Source organism: Schistocerca gregaria, chromosome 1 (assembly GCF_023897955.1).
Source record: "Schistocerca gregaria isolate iqSchGreg1 chromosome 1, iqSchGreg1.2, whole genome shotgun sequence".
NCBI classification, from domain to species: Eukaryota; Metazoa; Arthropoda; class Insecta; order Orthoptera; family Acrididae; genus Schistocerca; species Schistocerca gregaria.
In genome coordinates this window covers 9,222,518-9,235,399 of record NC_064920.1, presented here as the reverse complement: position 1 = coordinate 9,235,399, position 12,882 = coordinate 9,222,518, and the positions used below count along the sequence as shown (strand labels likewise).

Sequence of the window (12,882 nt, the reverse complement as noted above, 5' to 3'; positions counted from 1 at the left end):
GAATCTGCATTTTGCAACTGAGAAATCTCTTCACCCTCAATGGATGACTGTTTGATGTGCAGTGTTCAGTCACGGACTAATTGGTGCAATATTCCTTGATGGCACAGTAACTACTGAATGGTACATGAATGTTTTGGAAGATGACTTCATCCCCTTTATTCAAAGAGACCATGATTTTGACACAATGTGGTTCATGCAAGATGGAGCTCGACCCCACAGAAGCAAGAGAGTGTTTAATGTCCTGGAGGAGCACTTTGGGCACTGCATTCTGGCTCTGGGATACCCAGAAGCCACTGGCATGGGCCTCGATTGTCCACCATATTCTCCAGATCTGAACACATGTGACTCCTTTGTGTGGGGCTATATTAAAGACAAGGTGTACAGCAATAACCTCAAAACCATTGCCAAGCTGAAAACAGCCATTCAGGAGGTCGATGACAGCACTGATGTTCCGACACTTCAGCGGGTCATGCCCAATTTTGTTATTCGTCTGAGCCACATCATCGCCAATGATGTCAGGCATATTGAACATATCATAACACAAATCTGAATATCTGTAGTGATGTTTACATGTTGAATAAAGTGTGTGCATGTCGTAGCTTGCAGCTAATTTATATTTTTTCAAACATTTTAATAACTGTTACCCTGTATTTAATTAATTCTTCAATATGTTTGACTGTTGGCTCAAAAATGTGTTTAAGAGCAGCGAACATGGGTATTATTTTGAAGAAGAAAAGAAAAGAAAAAAAAAAAAAAACAACGAGCATGTGAGGAGAGGAATATAGTTGATCCATCGTAACAATCAGATGCCAGAGTTTGATGTTAAACAAACATCTAAAACAAACAGTTAAAGCTATATAAAGGATTTCAAAAACAATATTGGAACATTATAAATTCCTTTCCCGTTACAGGACATGTTACTCAGAGATTACAAGCTCAGTAAAAGGCAATAAAAACAGATCATTACATCTCCTATGTATTGTTTTTCTCAGTTTTTAAATTTGCCACTATAAATACTTCGCCTGTGAAATTTCCTCAGATAGTTACTTACAGAGTGTTTCAATTTCAGCAGTAGCAGGTTCCCAGTGATGAAGGTTATATTAATGTTCTTATTTTGAAATAGCCTGACTACCTCATTGTTTAGGTGTACTTGGTACTGACACTGTACAACAACTTTATAAAAAGAGCAAAATATACTTGAAGGGCAGGCAGGTTCAGCCAAGTAATTGGAAAGGTTTTCCCTATTCTCTGCACCTGCAGACACATTTCCTGTGCAGAGTATGAAAGTACGAAATTTGGGTGAATAGGTGTATGGCAGTGTCCTGCTTGTGTAGTAAGTGATAAGAGTGGAGGGAGAGAGTGAAAACCCAGTGCCAATATGTGACCTACTTCTCTCGAAGAGCACCAAAGGGGTCGCAGAGCATAACGTCCTCGGCCTCGTCACATGGACAGATCACCATTGACAGTGTGACTTGCCATCACTACATGAGACACTGCGGAGAGGTTTGGAATTTAATACAGCACACTGGCGCAAATACACTACATCATGCCAGCTGAATGCGCAGTGCTTAGAATGCAGTTCTGCAGGCTGACTGGTGTGAGAATGTGCATCAGGTGGAGTTGGTGAGGGGAGAAATGAGGCAGAAAGTCAGAAGGAGGGGTGAGAAGAATTACTGGCAGCTCAGAGGGAGGCACAGGCAGTACTGATAGGAATACCAGAAGAAGAGGCAACACCTGCTTAGGATAGGAACGCAACACAAGGAAACTGTCACCAGTGAGTTCATGCACTGCACAACGATGATGATGTGGGGGTTAGGGGTGACAGAACAGATGGCAGGGAGACTGTGGGGAATAATGTGTGTGTGCAGGATGATAGTATTTAGGGTCCTGGGAAATGGCAGAGGAGGGTTGTGGCACAGGGATAGTGGAAATTGAGGCCACTAGGACTACACAAACAAAGGATGTGTTGCAAGGGCACCCATCTATGTCAGTGAGGAAAACTGGTGCTGAGGGGAATGATTTAGATGGCACCAGTTGCAAAGCCACAACTGAAATTGGGTATGTTGTACTGGCAATGTGTTCCATCACTGGGTGGTCAACTCTGCTCTCAGCCAAAGCCTGACAGTGGCCATTCTTCATGTGGGCACCACTTTGGTGATCAAGAATACATAAAATCCCACGCAGAAAATTCAGCAGCGCCAGTATACGGCATGACTGTTTTCATACGTGGCCCTGTCTCTACTGGGACAGGATAAGCCCGTGACAGCACTGGAGTAGGATATTAGGATATCCTGAGTATAAGAATTAGCCAGGTCTTCCACCTGGTTCTTCCACAGGGATATGGGGCATGCAGAAAGGGGCTGGCACACAGACAGACCAGGATATTGCACAGATTGGGTGGGTAGCAGAATACCACTTTAGGAGGAGTGGGAAGGATTGAGGGCAGGACGTTCCCGATTCCCAGGCACAATAGTTGAAGCCTGGCAAAGGATATGGTAAAGGTGTTTCAGTCTGGGATGATGTATGGTGATAAGGGGCGGGTCCTTTGCAGCTGGTTCTTGGGAGTGCTGGGAGGCCTAGGGATGTTATAGGACACAGCACAGGAAATTTGTTTGTGGACTTGGTTTAGAGGATACTGCCTCTCTGTGAAGGCCTCTGTGAGACATTCAACACACTGAGCAAGCACTGAACAAAGCAGACGTGCTGTCCATGAGTGGCCAGACTATACAGGACTGATTTCTTGATGTGAAAGGGAGGACATATCGTCGTGCATCCATATTCTCTTCCCCACAGTCTTCGTTTCCTATGTTCCATCACCCGCTCCTGATCCACTCCTCACCACTCCCATCATGCACTGCACAAACTCATCGGTTCCAGTGCCCGTGAGTCACATTCCTATTCTGTAAACCTCGTGCCTCCCTCCAAGCTGCCAGCCACCATTCCTTGACCCTCCGTCTCACTGCCCACCTCCTTTCTCCTGTCGCCCTGCCCCACCAGTCACTTTCACAACTGAAGTCTTGGTATTATGTATATAGCTTGCACAATGTACTTGTACAGCTAAGTTTCTGTGACTTAATGCCCCTACTATTTGGTGTGTTTTTACCTTAACTCCTAAATTATTTACATCCTGCCACAACTTTCCACACCATATTTATGTAGAATGTTGTGTATTTTTCTAAAACTATCTCAAGGACCATATGTTGGGGGATCAGAATTAACAAAATAATAGCCATAATGGGAGCCTAGCAGGTGTTATTTTGAACAATTGCACAAATTTCATGAAAAATCAAATTTTGATAGAAATAATCACCTGTGGTCATTTTAACAAAAAATTTGTGGGAAGTGTTCTCTGTCAGAGAATGTATTGTGAAAACTGTGAACTGGTTTATTCTATAAGAAGTACAGAAATGCGCCACTACTCTACATTTAATATAGTGCTACTTGGCCAGAGGTTTTTTTTTATTTATATTCCAGAACAATATCTTCTGGTGCCAGAAATTTTAAATGTTCTACAAGGAACAGGGCTTCCAAAAACTGAGATGACAAAATTTTTCTGCTAAATTACATGTAAGCATTCACAGTGCTCACTCACTTTCTTCAGAACTCTAAAGCTATCCAACAACACACGGGTAACAATAGGCACGCACCAAGTGTCGAACACCATTACCACTGTTCCTCGTCTCGGTCAGAAACACACCACAGCAGGCTTCTATTAGAATATACCTTGGAATGTTCTGTACACTGGTGTTTTGACTGTTGTTTCCACATGACACAAATGACAGTGATAAGTCCAGACACGGTGTAATTGCCTCGGTTGTATTGAACTCCAGCTAAATATCACAAAAACTGCTTGAACCCTTCAAATCAAGAGAGAAAGTGGACATGTTCTGATACAGCATGAAGTGTGGAAGTCAGAATGAAAGCACCCTGGTTGCAACAGGAGGGCACGGTATGATGCTCAGGTCAGACACTGACAAGAAGGCTATTATGCAACAGCAACCACACCCCTAACTTCTTTGAATTCCCCTGGATCAAAAGAAGCCTGGTAACGCAATGCTCCTGGTGTAGCAGGATGGGGTGAGAATGACAGCTAGTGGTTGGTGGAAGCCATCTTCTTGAGTGTCAATATGGGCTCAACCCCCACCAGGGCACTGTGGGTTCGTATATGGTTCGTCAAACTGCAGAATCTTTCTTACATCCCAGGTCACAGACACGCAGTAAATACAAAAGTGGGCACACGACAAGGGTGTTTTTGTCAGTATGATGTTGACTGTGGCTCTTGGTCTTCTGTGTCCTAATTATGTCTTTGGGCCATAGCTGAATTCTAGGCAGTTCCACTGGATAACTGAGAAGACTTTTATGGGGTGCTTGAGTGGCTTTGCCATTGCAAACTTCTCAGTGCAGGCAGAAATTTATTGACTGAGAAGTCATTTTTAGAAGAACATTAATTGATTCTACAAATATTTTCAATAAATTTCTTTGTTATGTCTTTAATACTTACTAGATAAACATTGTGTATTGTGACAAAGTTGGGAGCTGAAGATGGTACTAGCAGACAACAAGAAAACAGCACCAGAAGAAACATGCTGCCAAACTTGCACACACGGCAGACAGACACACGGCAGACACGCACACGACACACACACGCACGCACACGCACACACAGATATATATCATAGTTCCACTGGAGGTCATGACTGGCATTCTTGAAAGCTATAGGCAGGCACCTAGTAAACAGTCAGAACCTCAAAATGGCTGAGATGTTATGGACACGTGCGAAGTACAACTGAAGAGCCACAATTACTGAAAGTCTTCACCCTGGGCATTTACCCACTGAAATAGTTTGATTCTTCAGGTACCCAAGATCAATCTAATACGGGTCCCGTCTCCTGAATTTCCTACCTGTCTGCACTTTCTTCATTTTTAATCTGCAGTTTATAATCAATGAATTATGGCCAGAGTCTACATTAGCCTCTGAAAATGTTTTGCAGTTTAAAACAGGATTTAGAAAGCTCTATCTTACGATGAGGAACTCACAGTGAGTAATAAGTATCTAAAAGATGAGAAAAATGACAAGGTAGAAGCGCGATTACCAGTCACACTCGAGACGAGTCTCGATCATTTGATCTACAATACAGGCCAAAGCAACGAATTAAAATTTGTACCAAGACTGGAATTGAAACCTGGCTCTCCTGCTCACTAGGCAGATGCACTAATCATTACACTGCCCTGACAATGCAGCTAACACAGCTGCATGGATTACCCTAGTTTGGGGATAGCGCATCTGCCTAGTGAACAAGAGAGCCAACTTTCAACCCTGGACTTGGTAATACTTTAAATTCATTGCTTCGGCCTATATTCATTATCACAGATAAAGCTGAGGCTTAGTGTATCTCTGGAGCATATAATTTATCTGATTTATTTAATCAGTTTATACTGGATCTCTCTCATACTCTGTTTCACCACTTCCCTCCCCTACTTTCATTGTCTAATTTTTTTTTTTTTTTTTTCCAGTGCATTCCGATTATTTTTATCTCTTTACCATAAGTCAAACTATTGGTTGACCAGAATTTAATTATTCTATTTTCTTCTGTACTGCATAAATTCCTCTGCACTATGAATCCTGTGTCATCTACTGAGCCACATTTGAAACCGTACCTCTACTTCTGTGCTTTACCACGAGTTTCCTCTCCTTTTTATTCTTAATCACTGATAAAAGAAACCTTATTTTACATCACCATTAGTTTGCGACATCCTCTACATGTTATCAACCATAATGCTTTACAGAAATGCTACCGAATCACTAGTATAACTTTAAAAGCAACTTTTATGGCAGTGCCTTTCATCGTGTTCAGTGCTCTAATAGTGAGACTGAAACTGCCCTAAAGTATTAATAATGGACATTAATACTAAGAATAGTGAATTTATAGGTAAAGATGTTCATAATGATGTCCTCTAATACCTAAACAGAAGAGAACAGTAAATTATGCTAACAGGTACAAAACATGCAAATGCACGGTACTACTGATTCTATAATAATTAAAGATGCACACATGTAAAAAGTTAATATTTATAATTAATTATCACTGACCTTAAATTATTATCAAGGTAATGCTGCACGGTGTTCCCACGTGGGTCTGTCGGTTTCTTGTACAGCTCGAAGGCCGAACCTCTCTGTTCTCTATTGGCAAGATCTAGCCCACTCGGTTCTCGATTGTGGTGACTGTGGTGATTGTGATTACGGACATTGTCGGGAGGGGCAGTCCTTGAAGGAGGAACATTGTAGTAATATTGACCTCCTCCAGCTCCTGCTGCAGTTCTGGGCACTGACGGATTGTAATTCCGGTCCAGACTACTTCCATGACCAGAATCAAATCCGCCGTTTGTTTCTTCAGCTGAAATTTGCAAAGTACGACATTGGTTTCCTGTAAATGAATGCAATAAAACTACTGTGGTAATCGAAAGACAGACTGAATTTAAAATAGAGAGAAAAGGTCCAGATGCTGGAAAACTGAAAGACTACTGTCAAACAAGAAGCCATTGTTTGTAATTTTTAGATTTACTAAGTGTTCTAATTATGAGTAGAGAGAAGAACAATATTAGAGAAGGAAATTTGCTACTCACCATACAGCGCAGAGTCGCAGATAGGACCGACAAAAAGATTCTTACAATAATAGCTTTCAGCCAAATGTGATATCCTTCATTTCAATGACTGCTTCACAGTCTCTGCCATATGGATCCTTCCCACCACCATCAGCTTTTCTGAATTGCGCAGGTGGGAACTTTCCCTGCAATACATCCCACGTTTCCGTAACCATCCGGCACTCAACCTTCGTTAGTCACTGTTTCCACCCTTCCAGTCTCCTGCCTCTTCCCATTCCAGCATTACTCAGCCATCATTTGGCTACCACACCCAGTCTTTTCATTTCTATTCTTCTCCGCTGATCCCCCCCCCCCCCCCCCCCCCCCCCATTCCCCTGCCCACCATCGAAACAGCAGCACTTTACTGTCTGCCATCCTCACCATACTATCACTCCCCCTCCCCACCCCAGCCTTTTCCTTACCTCCGCCCAGTTGCCACTCCCATCATGCAATGAAGCTGCTGCTCGCAGTGTGGTTTCAGTTGTCTGAGACTGCAGCCGTGTGTGTGAGTTGTGTTTGTGTGCATGTGTGTGTGTGTGTGTGTGTGTGTGTGTGTGTGTGTCTAATGTTGACAAAGGCCTTACTGGCCGAAAGCTATAATTGTGAGAATCTTTTTGTTGTGCCTATCTGCGACTCAGCATATGGTAAGTAGCAACTTTCCCTCTCTAATATTGTTACATTCCATCCTGGATTTTCCTGTAGCTGTGGAAATGTGTGGTCAACTGACTGAGACACAGTGCACATATGTAATAGATAGTGTAGAGATCACGTGCTGCTTCTAAGTATGAGCTGCCAAGCATTGTTGCTGCCGATCTCAATTTCCAGATGTCAAATTTTTGCTTCCAGAATGTCTGATTCACTACTTTTTCTCTGTAGGTCGATAATGGTGCAATTGCTGTTCCTGTGTGCAATGGCAAAAATGGTTTTTATCGTTTGGATATGATGGTCATTCATCTGAAAACGTATTATGGTGTTGATGTAACTGGTCTACAGATATGGTAAGAATATATGATTGTCAAAATAAATGCTATGTCTCAAGCAGAAAATCCAGCAGCAATATATAATTTTTATCTATTTACATTACACTTTAAACAATATGAAATTGATAGATTCTTACTCACTATGTAAAGTAGGCACTTAGTGGTAGACAGACACAGTGACCAAAAATGTAGGCTACATACACTATGTTATCAAAAGTATCTGGACACCTGGCTGGAAATGACTTACAAGTTCGTAGCACCCTCCATCGATACTGCTGGAATTCAATATGGTGTTGGCCCTCCCTTAGCCTTGATGACAGCTTCCACTCTCACAGGCATACGTTCAGTTAGGTGCTGTAAGGTTTCTTGGGGAATGGCAGCCCATTTTTCATATAGTGCTACATTGAGTAAAGGTATTGATGTAGGTTGGTGAGGCCTGGCACAAAGTCGGCATTCCAAAATATGCCACAGATGTTCTATAGGATTCAGGTCAGGACTCTGTGCAGGCCGGTCCATTATAGGGATGTAACCACTCTGCCACAGGCCGTGCATTATGAACAGGTGCTCAATCATGGTGGAAGATGCAATCACCATGTCCGAATTGCTCTTCAACAATGGAAAGCAAGAAGGACCTTGAAACACTAATGTAGGCCTGTGCTGTGATAGTGCTACGCAAAACAATAAGGGGTGCACACCCTCTCCACGAAAAACATGACCGCACCATAACACCACCACCTCTGAATTTTGCTGTTAGCACTACACACGCTGGCAAATGATGGTCACCGGGCATACACTGCACCCGCACCCTGCCATCGGATCACCACATTGTGTACCGTGATTCGTCACTACACACAACATTTTGCCACTGTTCAATCATCCAATGTTGATGCTCCTTACACCAAGCGAGGCATCGTTTGGCATTTACCGGTGCGATGTGTGGCTTATGACCATGAAATCCCATTTTTCTCACCACCTGTCTAACAGTCATAATATTTGCAGTGGATCCTGATGCAGTTTGGATTTCCTGTGTGATGAGGTTGGCCTGTACACTTTGTGCTGTATCTGTCCCTCCATGTTTCCACTTCACTATCTCATCAGAAATAGTGGACCTAGAGATGTTTAGGAGTGTGGAAATCTCGCGTACAGACATATGACACAACTGACACCTAATCACCTGACCATGTCAAAAGTCCGTGAGCTCCGCCGAGCGCCCCATTCTGGTCTCTCCCGTTGTCTAATGACTACTGAGGTCACTGATTTGGCGTACTTGGCAGTAGGTGGCAGCACAATGCACCCTTTACGAAAAACAATATGTTTTGGGGGGGGGGGGGGGGGGGGGTGTCTGGATACTTTTGATCACATAGTGTATTATCAGCTATTATACTAAATCTTTCTCAGATGTAGACAAATCACCCACACATTCACATGTGAACTGTCCCTTCAGGCACTGTGGACCATCTCCATCTGCGACTGGGATAAGGAAGAGGGATGGGGGTAGGAAGGGGGACTGGTATTAGGTTAGAAGTAGAGATGCTGTGCTGCCAGTCACAGTGTGAAATGGCATAGTGGGGACAGGATGGTGGGCTGCTAGGTGCAGCACTGGGGGGGAGGGGTGGGGGAAACAGAGAAGGAGAAAGGACTATGGATGTGCACTGTGATGTGATGTGCACATGACTGATAGCAGTCATGTGTGAAGCTCAAGAGGGAACAGGGAATGGGTGCATGTGGGAACACAGATTAGTGAAGGTCGAAGCCACAGGGTATTCTCCTCAGCATGCTCCCACCTGCGCAGTTTGGGAAAATTGGTGTTGGTGGAAAGAATCTAGATGGCACAGGCTGTGCAGCAGATGTTGAAGTGAAGCACATCATGTTGGGCAGCATACTTAGTAAGTGAATGGTCCAACTGTCTCTCGGTAACAGTCCAGTGCTGGCATTTTTGTGAGCAGATGACTTGCTAGTAATCCACATAGGATGCAACACAACCGTTGCAGCTAAGTTGGTACACAGTATCGCTCTTATCACAGGTGGGCCTATCTTTTGAGGGAGTAGGAGATGCCTGTGACATGACTGAAGCAGGTGGCAATGGAAGGATGTACAGGGTTGAATGAGGATACTGTGTTCGTGGGCACAACCACTTACAGGCTGTCCATCCGCACAAATGACCAAGAGGGAACTGCCCCAGTGTGATGGTACAGTTAAATTCAAATTCCAAATTCCAGTGTCTAAAAGTTTTTTATTTATAAAAACAGTATCGTGTGAAAATCTACTGAGTAAAATGATCAATCTTATACAAAAGGTTAGTGTTGACGAAATGTCTATAACTGTGTCAAAAGTGTAGTGTCTATCATAAATGTGTTTTGGAAGGAGAGAGTATTTTGTGAAAAATTAATAATTTTGTGAAAAATAAAATATAGAAATGAATGTAAGTTATAAATGTACTGACTCAACATTTTAAAGGTATTAGAACATATAGTTCATTTAAACAAAATGAAATCATAAAGGTAGGGAATCCACTATTGGTTTTCAACCAACAGTTTTTTGGATGATGCAGGTGCAAGCACTCCAAGAGAGGAAAAGAATGGGAAACCAGAGGCAGTTGCAGTCAAGCCATGGCAGTATACGTGTCATGGCATACCTGGGGATGTGAGCCTTCAGCAACGACAATTTGATGTGAAAGTGCTCAATATTTGGTGTGGCAGTGGTTTATAGCTCCTGAAGTTGTCTCCGGTTTATTTTGTGTTGGAAAGCAAGAATATCTGACTGGTTTTATGTGGTGGTATATGGAGTTGATGCCACAGCAAGTTAACATGGCTGCTGTAAGTGTGTGGTAGTTATAAATTAATTCCATCACCGGAGACGTGAGGAGCCTATTCAAATTTTTAAACAGCAAGCATCAACTTCAACACTGACACAACTGCAATGAACAAGGCAAGACATTTTCGCATTAACAGTCTTTAGCAGTGTATCAGAATTTTACAGTCAACCTGATTGTTTGCCAAAGTTCTAATACAGTTATGTTAAAAGTATTTGTCAGAATCATTGACTCAATGTCCTATACCAATCCAAACTTCCCTGCCAATTTGTTAAATGTGAATTTTGTGTCACCCTGTATGGTCAAAAGATCTTAGTCAATTAATTTTGGTGTAATGGCAATCATGTACTGTCATATAAAAGGAGCCTCTAAGAATAATTGTTTACTTTCAATCTGAAGAGAGAATAAGTGTGTTTGCTTTGATATGTCATTGTAAAATTTAATTTAATGAGATTTCTTACTTTAAATTTGCTTTATCAGAATATTAGCTTAACATAATTATTCAAAGTAAAGACGGCAGCCATTAAGCCGTGTAGGAATAACTCAGCCCTCCTCCATCTTCCTTCCAAATAAAATTGTTGCCACAAATGTCATTAAAGTGTATTTACTTTTGGCACACTAAAAGAAATATAAACTGAAATAAAGTATTGAAATTGCTTCTTCCAAGCTGGAGACCAAAACAATCTCTGTAGATGTAGTTTACTTTCAGTGGATCTGTCGTAAGATAAGGTTAAATAGCTGCACGCTGTTTACTACAGGGGTGATATAAATCCAAATCCAGGTAGGCCATATAAAGAAAACTTGCACGGCATACCAATCCTGCCGCACGGGATTAGCCGAGTAGTCTAAGGAGCTGCAGTCACGGACTGTGCGACTGATCCTGGTGGAGGTTCGAGTCCTCCCTCGGGCATGTGTGTGTATGATAATTTAGGATAAGTAGTGTGTAACCTTAGGGACCGATGACCTTAGCAGTTAAGTCCCATAAGATTTCACACACATTTGATACCAATCCTGAAAATTGAACCCCACTATACACACCTTGATTTGGGAAGAAGTTTAAAACATAATTAGGTGCCTTGTTAATAATAGTATTCTGTTATCTATTAGGCAAGATGTGTCAAAATTTGTGTTAGAGATTGTTATTACTGTTAGGAAAAACACTGAAATGTAGAGCAGTTGTAATGAAAATGCTCTACTGGGATAACAAAGGCTGTATTTCTTTGAGAAGCGATACACATTCAATGGGGGGCGGATGTAGGTTCTTCTTTTTTGTAAGGTAGTCTGGGCAGGGAGCAGTGCATGTGGAGGATGCCATAAACCCGACTGCTAAATGGAATCACTTTGTGTAGTGCGACCAACATTACAAAATGATACAGAAATTATTCTGCACATTATTACTTCCATATTAAGCAATATTAGTGAGTCATATAGTTAATTATTGTCATGTTTGCAGTTAAAAAACATTCCTTTCCCTGCCACATAACAATAAAACCAGTTCAATTCGTTGTGATTTGGACATTTAAAATACAAAGGCGAATTGGTGAAACGTGGAATTATCAGGTTCTGATACACCACCCAGCTCAAATTCCACAGCTGCTTCAGAAACTGTGCCATCTGGATTCATTACAGCAACATCAGCTGTTCTGAATTTCATAGGTGGGAACTCTCCCTGCAATGCAACCTCCATTGGAACTACCCAGGCATCAGTCTTCGTTATCCCCTTTACTCCAACCCACTGCCTTTATCCCCTTCGCTGCTGGCCTAGTCCCACTCCAGTCTCATGGACTTGGTGTGACAGGTGATAATATCATGCAGTCTTTTCTCACTGTGTCTGTCTGCCACTCAGTGCCTCCTCTATGTGGTGAGTTCTGATTAATCCATTTCATTATTGCTGTAAGGGGATGTCCTGCAGTTTTTATGAATTGCTGGCTGGTTGTTGTTGTGGTCTTCAGTCCTGAGACTGGTTTGATGCAGCTCTCCATGCTACTCTATCCTGTGCAAGCTTCTTCATCTCCCAGTACCTACTGCAACCTACTGCTAGCTGGTGTTAGTTCAAAATGGTTCAAATGGCTCTGAGCACTATGGGACTTAACATCTGTGGTCATCAGTCCCCTAGAACTTAGAACTACTTAAACCTAACTAACCTAAGGACATCACACACATCCATGCCCGAGGCAGGATTCGAACCTGCGACCGTAGCAGTCCTGCTGTTCCGGACTGAGCACCTAGAACCACTAGACCACCACAGCCGGCTGTTAGTTCATAAAAGCCAGCTAGTTATTAAAGCCCAAAACCCACTCAGCCTGAAGAACTAGATTATACAAATATCTGCAGACTCATGGAAGAAAATGATTTGCTGGGTGATCAGTACCTTTGCTCTTTGCTAGGTAACTTTTTTTTTTAAGTTTCAGGGTAATGTTAATTTTGTGATAAAAAGACAAAATTGAA

At 42.3% G+C, this 12,882-nt stretch overlaps 1 protein-coding gene across 14 annotated transcripts in view; it reads right to left on the bottom strand.

Moving 5' to 3' along the window:
* The window catches only part of LOC126320910 (tight junction protein ZO-1), an 839,027-nt gene that overhangs the window by 36,786 nt on the left and 789,359 nt on the right, over positions 1-12,882 (bottom strand). For 12 of the 14 annotated variants that reach the window (XM_049994135.1, XM_049994262.1, XM_049994195.1 and 9 more), the window contains one exon: positions 6,092-6,395. In XM_049994135.1, the coding sequence (XP_049850092.1) occupies positions 6,092-6,395 (304 nt within the window). Of the gene's footprint in view, positions 1-6,091; positions 6,396-12,882 lie in introns of those variants that run through there. The other 2 variants (XR_007558731.1, XR_007558696.1) reach the window with 1 other exon arrangement.